Below are 11,547 nucleotides of genomic sequence, written 5' to 3' on the forward strand. Positions count from 1 at the left end.
TGAGGGACCACAATTTCCGTGAAAATGGCATCTCCGGGGGATAACTGTGCTTAGAACTCTTACGTTGTGGGTGTGTAAGCCGACTTCTTTGCTCTATCGTAGCGTGCGGACTGAGACGGGACGCCTTTTTCAGACGGATCGTTTGCAGCCAGCACAATGACATACAGGGGCCAATTCTATTAAGGCGCGATGTGCCATTGCAACAGCATTGGTACGCCGGCGCAGTCACCCGAAATCGCTACATTTTAGTTTGCAGCCCCGTAGGGTTATGTATTGAAATATGCGATATAGGGGCTATCGTAAGGGCGGCTTACGTGCTCACAGCAAAGCTACCATCGCGCTTGATTGAATTGCCCCCATAGAATCTGATTTGTCGGGGGGGCAGCGTCCCCTGTTTACTCGACACCAGTGTTTACAAATGTCCCCCATTGTGTCTAAGCTGCTGTGTAATGTTGTTGTAGTATCACGGGATCATCCCAGTGAGTGGACCTAAACCGGCCAATAGGAGAGGGGATGTCTGGTTGGTTGGCGCTGGGCCAAGCCTTTCTCAAGATGCTCTGGAGCGCCCCCTGCAGGACTCTGCTCCCCAGGACCCTCTGCACAAGTCAAGTAATGAAAGACAGCAGGTACGGGTATAGCAAATACTAAAAATTATAAGTGTGACGTTAGTATGGTAAACTACTTAGTCTAAAGAAAGCAGAAATTTGGCAACCACAATCTACGAATAACAACTGAATGGAAAAGTATAACACTATATGTGATTGGGAAACTCAGTGACAGCTGATTAATTATGTTGCGTACGTCCATAAAGAAAGGAGAGTAACCTATTTCTCAGACTCACCACTGCATTACACCCCTCTCGACATTTACTGGAGACCACTGGTAACGACTCTGAGAACTTTAGACTATTAGGGGTCTATTTACTAAAGGTCGATATTAATTAGATTTGGATTGATTTAAAATCAATCAACATCAATGTTTGTTTCCGGGGCTGAATCACACATTTATTATTATTAAAAAAAATAAAAAATTGTCTGTTTGTAAATGTGTGATTTGGAATCTGTATGAATCCCAACACCAGCATCCCGGCAGCAGTGGAAATCCCGATCATCCTCAGGTAAGTATTAGCTAACCTAATTCTACCCTCTAACCCTAACCCTCCCTTAGGGGTTGCCTAACCCTAACCCCCCCCTAGTACCTAACCCTAATCTCCCCTCTAAGTGCCTAAACCTAACCCTCCCTTCTCCGCTGCCTAAACCTAAGTCCCCCGGTGAGGGGTGCCTTACCCTACCCACCCCCTGGGAGTGCCTAACCCTAACCCCCCCTTCCCCTAGCATAAACCTAACCCTCCAGGGGGGTGCCTAACCCTAAGTCCCCCCTAGGAGCCCTAAACCTAACCCTCCCACCCGCGGCAATCCGCGCTCGGCGCCCTGTGTCCCTTCGATCGGGATGCCGGGCGTCGGGCTCCCGGCGTATGTCTAATGACAGGCGTCGGCATAGCAACGCCTGTCTTTAGACCCTTGCCGGGATATGACAGTCGGGAAGCCGGCTGTCGGGATTAGGTCCGCCGGCTTCCCGACTGCGTACCTGTGATTTAGCCCCAGAAACACATCATCGATTTTGATTGATTTCTATCCATTTTAAATGTGTCAAAATCGATTAAAATCGACCTTTAGTAAATACAGTATATACCCCTTATTCTCTGGAAACCAACTATTAACACTGAGGAAACCATTCCTTCCAAGCTGGCCCTAACACCCAGCCGGAGCCCATGGCGCAGCTTCGTGCATCTGTTTTTCCCGGGGCTCCTCTCCTGGTGTAAACTGGGTTCTGTGGGCATAATTGCGGCTTATGATGATTGGTCTTCCCACTGACACCCCCTCAGCAGACACCAAAGCTTGGTTGACATTTCTGAATGACAGAAGCATCAGAGCGCCAGGAAATTGGCTGTATTGAGCAGATCTTGTTACTTCAGCTAGGGGTGGGGAGGGCCAAGGCCGTTACTATGGGCAGCGGCATAGTGAGGTTGGGGTGTATACAGTTTACCAGGACCCAGGCCTTTCTGGTTTATGGCAGTATTGAATTTGAAGCGAAAAGTCGTTTTCGCGTGTTTTTGGCGAAAACTTTTCACCGATGACGTCATTTTTGCCTGTTTTGATTTTACTCCGAATTCAATTTGAAAGTCAATGCAATGTCATAGGCGAAAAAGTTTCACCTATGAATGGGAGGCGTAAAAAAGTGCAAAATTGGGGTTTTGGGGTGCAACGTTGCGGGAGCCCCCGAGCAGCCTGCGGACAGTCCCAGAAAGATAATCTGTGTCAAAAAAAAAATTAAAAAAACACTTAAAGACACCCCCAAAAATGACTTTGAATTTGGGGTGAAAAAAAAAAATGTTGGGGACAAAGATAAAAACTAGCGAACTTGACTGTGGGGGGGTCCCCAAGTATTCCCCAGGTTTTTTTTTTATTGTAGGTGTTTGCGGCAGGTGGATATTTCACGATTTTTACAACTTTAACTTTAGCTGTATTTAGCTTACAGGGTGCTGACCAGCGCAACCTTAGGACATGCCCGCGTGCCCGTAGCCCTAGCTCCCTCTTCTATGACGTTATGACATCACGTGACAGGGCCATAACAGGGCGCATTGGTGTCTTAGGAGAAATGTTTCCTAGGAGGTAGTGCAGCTTTAAATAAGAAGAAAGAAGACTTTAGAGAGTCGTCTTGTCGATAATAAAGCATCCATTCTTACATTGTTAGTCATTTTAAAATTGTATTAAACGATCTGTTATACAGCACCAACTATTTAATTATGAATTATAAATGTGAATCTCTCATTTGTGGTTAAAAAATCAGGTGTTAATGGCTGCAGTTTGCGCCATTAACACAACACGTCTTATTTAATAACCATGCAGTGTTGAGTGTACTAATGCGCCATATCCAATAGCAAGTGCACAGACTACAGCTGCCATTTTACAGTTTTAGGTAATGAAAGCGAATGTTTTAGTTGATGCGGGTTACAGCGCATTATGCAAATTGCGCCATTTTATGTCAGCTGCGCCTTTGCGAATTAGACTTTGCAGTTGCTGCGGCTGGTGTCCTGAGGTTTAATGCCATATTGTCTCAGGGTGGGAGTAGACGTCTCTTCTCCCCATTAGATGATAGTTTGCAGACTGGCGGTATAATGTACAGGAGCAGAACACAATAAATCAGATTATGTCCTTGAACTGCTTGTGTTACATAAATCACTTTGATTAATTAAGCCTCTGATTCTGTGTTGTAGGAGAGAAAGCCAAGGAAATGTCCTGCCGGGTGGACCCTTCACCAGAAACACTGTTATTATCACAACACTCTTCAGAAGGCGACTTGGGAGGGGGCACAGCGCGACTGCGCACAGACGTAAGAAACAATTGGCCCATCTACTGTTGTGCGGGATCGGGAGACCTAATTAGCATCCCGTCAGGGTTAGGATACCGACACCTGTCGGTAGGTATCCTAACCCTCTACCTACCTTAACCCTCCCTCCTCAGTGCCTAAACCTAACCTCTCCCCCCCTAGTGCCTAAACCTAATCACCCGCACCCTAACCCTCCTCCCCTAGTACTTACCCCTATCCCTCCCCCTAGTGCCTAATCCTTCCCCCAACCCGCTACTTACCTTCAGGATGCCAGTGCCGGGATTCTGACAGGTGTCGGGATTCCGGCGCCTGTATTATAAGCGCGGGCATCCCCTGCGTCGGGATACTGAACGTATCCCTTTATACGGATATGGGTCAGTGGGCACGATTCAGAGGTCCGCTCTTGAGTATCTTTCCGGAATCGCGGCCGCGCTAATGAGCAAATGCTGGTCTCAGTCTCTTCCTGGTGTAGTAGCCTGCGTCTGAATGTGTAAGCACTGAGACGCTCACTTCCAGCATCTCTGCACGCTGTAAAGCAGACAGAGATTCTAGACACGCCTCCAACGCGTGCGCCATTGACACTTGCACCAACCCTCTGGCAGGCGCAGTGTCTCCGTCTGAATATGGCCTCTGTGGCTGTGACTCTGCAGCCTCTTTCCCTGACACACCGGCAAAAAGCTCCCACTACACGCCCACGAGACCGCATTTTTTTGGCGTTCATTTCAGGCCGCCTCCCAGTTACCGCCCCAGGAACGCTGATCACTTTGTTACCCCATTTCTGATACCGTCTGCCCTGATTGCAACAGGATCTTTGTGCCAGTGATGTGCGGTCAGGTGAGGCAGAGCCTCTACTGTCATAGTTAGGTATACTCCAGAGTTTTGACTATAAAAATTATAAGAAAAATGTAAAGAAAACATTATAAATATATTATTTGTATTATTCTAATCATTTTTTATAGTCAAAACTCTGGAGTAAAAAGTGTATGGTAGGTGAGGCACTGCCTCCCCTGTCTGCCTTTTCCGCACCTCCTTGATCAAAACTCACCAAATTTCCAGCACTATATACTGCTGCATCTTTGTATATGCCCACATGTACCCTCGGGTTCATATATGTATCTGTAAAGCTGGCTCTGATACTGGCAAGTGCCTCCCCAGCCATTTACCTCACCGCACATCACTGCCAGTGCCTCCCCAGCCATTTACCTCACCGCACGTCACTGCCAGTGCCTCCCCAGCCATTCACCTCACCGCACATCACTGCTTTGTGCGTACACTCTGTGTAACGCCTGCGTCATACGGGGCTTTCTGATCTTTCCCCGCATTGCGTTGGAATTGCGTGTACCTTGGAATTAGGTCCAGAATGGGCATATGGCTTGGCGGGTATATTCAGCTACACAATTGTTTTAATCCAGAATGATGTTTCCGAAAAAAAAAAAAAATTTCCTTAATTCCAGTAGTTTAATAATGATTTATTGATCCGTTGATGATTTGTTGCATTGTGCTCGGGGTTAATGGCAACTAGAAGTTCTGGGTGTAAATTTTATCCTATCGCTTTTTTTTCAACCGCCTTAAATATTATATTCAGAACTGTCAAAGGCTGATGTGATTGCGCATTTTACATTGCAGACCTAACGGCCATTTAACCAGCGTGCACTCCGAGGCGGACAGTAGTTGGCTCTGGAAGTTTGCTGACAAGAAGCCATTTTGGATTGGTAAAACAGGATTGTGATTATTATTATTATTGTGTCACTGTCATTTCTTATTAGGCAATTTGTACTTTTTTACTTAGTAAGATTGGAGGCTTTAGAAATTGTGAATTGTGTGGTAGAAGATGTTGACACCAGAATGCCGACCTATTCTAAATGTTGAGATTTTATGTTGACTTGTACAGTGAAGACAGAGGGGGTCATTCAGACCCGCACGCGAGCGCAGGACTCTCACAAAGGGGGTCGATGTTGCCCCACTGCGCATGCGCACGATGGAGGGAGCTTCGTCGTGCGCATGCGTGAGACCCGGATAGCGACGGGCTCTCCGTCGCTCCAGGTCTCGCACCAAAGGGGGCGTGCTGTCGATGTTGATTGACAGCACGCCACCTTTGGTGGGCTTCCCGGGGGCGTGGCTGCCAGACAGAGGCGTTCCCATGAGAACGCCTACCGTCTGATGCCGGCCCCACTGACATCACTAGTGATGTCAGTGGGAGTGATTTTGGCTCTGATAGAGCCAAAATCACTCCAGGGCTTGCGGCAGCGAGACCCTACCGCAGGGTCTCTGTCGCAAGCCCGATGGTTGCGATGGTCTTGACCATCACGAGCATCATCATGGACGCTCGCATAAGCTGTGGGTGGTCACCCACAGCTATGCGAGCGTCCAGGAGGACGCTCCATTTTCATGGAGGAGGGCCCTGATTCACAGCGAGCACTCTGGTCAGAGTGTTCAGCTCTGAATCAGGCCCAGAGACAATATAGATATTGACATAGTGTTGACATAGCGTGTTTAGCTGATTTGAGCCATAACCGCACCCTTAACCCAACTCTAATAAACTGTTGTCATTCTTGCCATCAACATTCACAATGTCAACATTTTGTCCATGTCGACAATTTTAGTGTTGAAATTCAGGCCATGGCCCGTATTCAATTAGTTTCGCACCCGCGATACTTTTGCGCATGCCGGACTTTTCACCTACATCGCGTATTTTAGGCGCGGAAACTTATCGTGCGCACCCCCGCTATTTGTTGTATTCAATTCCAAAACACGCGAAAGCGCAACCCGGCGAATGCAAACCAGGCGAGAAGTTCTGTCGGAATTGGGGAAATGAGCCTGACACCCCCTAAAAGATGCACTAACATTGGGGATCAATGTACATGCCCCCAAATAGTCGCCGATCTCAGCTTTTTGCTTCTAATTGAATACTGGCCCATGTCGACATTCTGAATAGCAGCATTCTGATTATCATTATGTCGACATAAGGGCTGCACACCTGTGAAAGGCGATTATAGCTGCCCAATTTCTGCTCCTGAGAAGTGCCCCCTGGAAACCCTTTGTGCGTCCATGTGCAGGATTGCAGCCTAGTCCTTGCTGGACTCTTTCCTCTCTATCTCTGCACTCTCCTGCCCTGACCAAGCTGTTTCCCACTAGCACTCTCACCTGCGCCGTAGACTCTGTTGCCTCAGCGGCTGTCGGTGTGCACCCTGTACCTGGCATTCTAAGCTCACAAGCTGTCTCCCGCTAGCACTCTCATCTGCGCCGTAGACTCTGTTGCCTCAGCGGCTGTCCGTGTGCCCCCCATACCTGCCATTCTAAGCTCACAAGCTGCCTTCAGAGCTGCTCCCGCACTGTAGATGGTATTGCAGGAAATTGCGCTTTCACACCAATTTACTTCATACTCTCCTCCAATCCACACTAAGCAGTCGTAGTTTATCTCTTATCTCCTCCCAGTCCTCCAACCTCCTCCTATCCCTCACCTACTTCCCTTTACACCTTGTCTTCCTCCCCCACCACTGAACATGAAGTTGCGTCCTCCTCTCGTCACCTTCTCCCTCCAATTAACCCCTGGACCACTTTCCCTCCTTCATCCATTCTTCTGAAGCTTGCCACTTTGTCCATTAGTTGTGGCACTGCCCCCTCCTGCTGTGAGCATGCCCTTGTCTCACCCATCCTTATGAAACCCTTACTTGACCCTGACTCTCTCTCTAATTACCACCCTATCTCTCTTATTCCTCCAATCTTCAAGAGAGGTTTGTCTATCTGTGTATCTACACATTCCTCTACTCCTGTACTCTCCTTGATCTTCTTCAAACTAGTTTCTGTAGCCTTCACTTCATAGAAACTACTCTCACCAATGACCTTCTCACCACCATAGCCCATGGTCACCTCATCCTCTTAGATCTGTCTGACACCTTTGAGGCTGTTTATCAAACCCTGCATTCATGAGTCCGTCCTCTCATGGCTCACGTTTCACCTCACTAACCGTTCCCTTTCTGTGTCTACCACTGATTCCATTTTCCCCCCTTCATCTACCTGTTGTGCCAATCAAGGGTCCATTCTTGGCCCCTTTTTCTCCCTATACATTTCCTGCCTTGGAAATCTCATCAGTTCCTTCGGTCTCCGTTATAACCTCTGCGATAACGATGCTCACAAATACTTCAGCTCTCTGGCCTCTGTTCCTCCATCACAAAACCAAACTCATTGTCTAACCCCATTCCAGGGGCCGCTCAGCTCCCTTACTCTGTCTCTTTCTGTTGACCATATCCCCCTCCATGCTGTCCCTCAAGACTGCTGCCTGGGTGTCATCCTTAGCTCCTCATGCTCCTCCACCTCTCACATTTAAAATATCTCTAATTTCTTATTTCTACCGTTTTCACCTCTGCAGCATCTCTAAGGTCACGCCCTTTCTCATCTTGAAGGGCACCAAGGCTTTCATCCACACCATCATCATCTCCCACCTCAACTACTGTTACCTCCTCCCTTGCTTTCACTGATTCAAAACTGCACTTGAATCACACCTTTGCGTTAAAACCTACCAGCCCTCTTTCTAAGTCTCTACCTACCTCTATACACATGACCTGCTCTTTCCAGTTTACTTACCAACTGGTCCTCCTGCCCCTTAGAATGTAAGCTCTTATGGGCAGGGTCCCGTGTCCTCTTGTTCACTCCTTAATGTTATCCCAGCCATTTTTACTCTTTGTCTTTTGGCTCCCAGTCTGTGCAGCGAATCCAATACCATATGTTGGCCCTTACCTCGTGTACAGCCTCATCTAGTGCTCAACTGCCTTCCATCCCTGCTTGCCCTACAAATTAGTGAGTTGCCCTACCCTTGCCCCATGTCCCATCCAACCTAGTCTGTCATATTACTGCTGTATGTTGTTCCTGAGTGTGGTATATTAGGTGGACAGTTATGGGGTTAAATATAATAGGGCTGCGGACTTCAAGCATTGGCGAGTTCCGTGCGAGACTGCCCGATGTTTTAAAGTAGCAGTCATTTACCAGGCAAAATCGATCTAATGTCGATGTCCCTGGTGGCCCACCAATCACTAACTTGACTTACTTGGTTCCGGCGGCTGCATCGGCTCCATCGAGGCTTCTGGGTCCTGGTGGTCATGTGACCATCACTTCCGACGCAGACCTCTGATGGAGCAGCATTTCTGTAAGTATTTTAACCCTAACCCTACCCTTTCCCTTAGCGCCTGACCCTAAACCCCCCAACCTCCGCAGCCTAACCATAACCCCCCCCCCCCGCAGTCTAACCCTAATCCACTCGGCGATGCTTCAACCTAACCATCGGCATTCTGAGAATGTCGGCATTTCGGATGTCGACAACGTTGAACCATGTCGAATTCTAGTTTCGAGATTGTGGTGTCGACATTATGAATGTCAACTTAATAAATGTGTATCATGTGACCGGATTCCATTGTTCCTATATATATGTCAGTTTACATTCTATTGTAAATATAAGTCAAGTTACACTGTTACTACGTATGTACATTGCTTGTACATTGGTGGTGTGGGCACTTTGTGGCGCATTTAAAAAAGAAGATAATTATAATGTGCAACAGGTAAATCATGGGCTCTTCCCATAGTTACCTACTCCTGCCGACTGCCCCTGGGAGATCTAGAAAGGGTGGTCTGCCTGGGATGTCTGGTGGGTCTTGTGATGCCAACACGTCATCACAGCCCCGTCTCCCAGCTACACAAGCCCCGTCTCCCAGCTACACAATGTCACTATTGGGGCAATTGCATAATGGTGAGCGGGGCCTGGAAGGATGAGATCTGGAGGGGCTCCCCGGGCATTCGGGAGAGGTGGTAAGTATACGGAGATGAGGAGTACTCAGCAATCCATCTTCAGATCAGGGGACACTTGGAGGGTGGATCAGTATTGCTGGGCTCTTTAATACATACGGTTCCCAATGACAATGTGTTTATCTGTATACAGTGCACCCGGTATAGTGCCATGCCCGATCGCTGGCACATCTGAACATGTGTAAATCGCCATTGCTTGAGGTTAGAGTGCGACTCCGAATCAGGACCCCTGTTCCTACTTTCTACTCGAACACGTACCCGAGACACCCAAGTCAGCTCCTCTTATTATAGGGTTCAACACCTGCTATCTACGCCACCTTAACACGCCATAACCATGGGACCATCACACACACACAAAAAGATTAACAAAACGAACTTACAGTACTCTGCTGGCCATCACATTCTGTAGTTTCTTAATTGTCTTTAATTGGAGGGTTTTTATTTTTTCTGCTGTGAAATTGCTGCGTTACTGACATTTAAAACTAAAATATCTGGCCACATGGTGGCAGTGTTCTATTACTGCCAATGCTTACCACGCGGAGACATGGGGCCTGATGCAGCAAGGATCGCTATTGCAATGCAATCACGTACTCAGACGGCCGATTGCTGCGTACTGCGCTTGCGTATGCCTCGCAGTGCGCGTGTGTGAATGCTTCACTGCGACCGCACTGCGATCACGCAGAGCAATCGCTGAGTGATTGACAGGAAGAGAGCGTTGGGGGCGTTGATGGGCAGGGGTCGGAGAAACGCAGGCGTGCCAGTGCGTTTGAAGCCGTTACAGGGGCATGCATAAATTAGCCCTTTGAGACAGGATACGCAGCTTGAGTGCTCACTACATACAGGGAAATTATCAATATATAAGTGAGGTCTGACTTGCCGGAATTATGCGAGAGGCTCTGATGTACTTCAATGTTACCGATTTTTTGGATGGATTGCAAAGTATTACAGATGTGCGAATGGGGAGTGGGCGCCTGCATGTTGTCCGTGCGATTGCTTTGCAATTGAAATTATTAGCATACTTTTGCAGAAGAACTGCGTACACAATCGCATCATCGATCCTTCCTGAATCAGGCCCCTATTCCGTACTAACGTGAATTGATGTTAATCGATGCTGGTATACTTAGGTATTTTGATTGACATGCATATATTCTGTATATAGATATGTTTTACTGCATTTAATATGGATCAAGTAAATATAAATTCATAATTCAATTAAGGTATATATATTAAGGTACTATATATTTTACCTATACAGTAATATGTAACTCACTTTAAGTCTTCTCCCAATTGTAGGGTTGAAGTCTGTGGGCGAGCGCTCCAACTGGCTGTGGACGAACGGACAACCTTGGACTTTTAGTAACATAAAACAGAGAGAACCAACTTTGACTGAAAGGAGTGACGGCTGTTTCCTAGTATGGAGGAGAAAGGAATGGGCGACTCGCCGCTGCGGACAGAGACACAGATACATCTGCCGAGTCCCGTTATAAGAGCCCCTGCACCTCCTGGAAATATACTGAGGCAGCGCTTAACCTTTCAGAGTAGTAAAGAGAGGGTTTATGGAATTGTTATGGTCCCTCTCCGGAGCGCAATTTCAGCAAAATGCGCAATATGTGCATTTAATGCAAACGTTCCTTCATGTTTCATGGAGGCAGAGAGGAATTTTATGTCATTTTTATTGAACACACAAATCTGCATGATATGATGAAAGGCCGGCAGCAATAATCAGCCAATGTGCTGAAGAGTTTCCTCAGAAAAGTAAACTACAAGCTGGTAACTCGCACTTTAGAGATTTCTACCCCAGTACAACAACCTCGGGCAGGTCTGGCCAACCTGTGGCTCTCCAGCTGTTGTGAAACTACAAGTCCCAGCATGCCTTGCCACAGTTTTGCTATTAGGGAATGCTAAAACTCTGGCAAGGCATGCTGGAACTTGTAGTTTCACAACAGCTGGAGAGCCACAGGTTGGCCAGGCTTGACCTAGGGTGTTAAATTGCATGGCCTGGAGGCATTTTTACTTCGGATCTAAGGGCCTGATTCAGCAGGGATCGCAATTGCAAGGACGCACGCAATTGGTCGATTAATTCGCATTTCACATACGCAGCCTGAGGTCTCATAACGTGCACTAAAGTTAGCAATTCCTGAATGAGGTCTGACCTGCCTTACCTGTGCGTATGGGTCCGATGTTACTCGATGTTACCGATTATGTTGCACAAGTATACGGATGTGTGTAAGGGGAAGTGGCGTCCTTGTGTTAGGCTGTGATCGCAATGCGATTGCAAACATTTGCTTTTCACCACCGTTATTAGCAAGAGTGGTGCGTGCGTATTAGCAGAATAGCGATCCTTGCTGAATCAGGCCCTAA

At 47.5% G+C, this 11,547-nt stretch overlaps 1 protein-coding gene across 1 annotated transcript in view; it reads left to right on the top strand.

Annotated features, from left to right (window-relative positions):
- LOC148505705 (FRAS1-related extracellular matrix protein 1-like) overlaps positions 1-11,032 on the top strand; it is a 244,847-nt gene extending 233,815 nt beyond the window's left edge. Inside the window, exons 32-35 of the mRNA XM_088447872.1 lie at positions 462-626; positions 3,278-3,393; positions 5,017-5,102; positions 10,480-11,032. Of these exons, the coding sequence (XP_088303998.1) occupies positions 462-626; positions 3,278-3,393; positions 5,017-5,102; positions 10,480-10,673 (561 nt within the window). The 3' untranslated portion in view covers positions 10,674-11,032. The remainder of the gene's footprint in view (positions 1-461; positions 627-3,277; positions 3,394-5,016; positions 5,103-10,479) is intronic.
- Positions 11,033-11,547: the final 515 nt, after the last annotated feature.

The sequence above is a fragment of the Taudactylus pleione genome, unplaced genomic scaffold, assembly GCF_031769625.1.
Source record: "Taudactylus pleione unplaced genomic scaffold, aTauple2 ptg000442l, whole genome shotgun sequence".
NCBI lineage: Eukaryota > Metazoa > Chordata > Amphibia > Anura > Myobatrachidae > Taudactylus > Taudactylus pleione.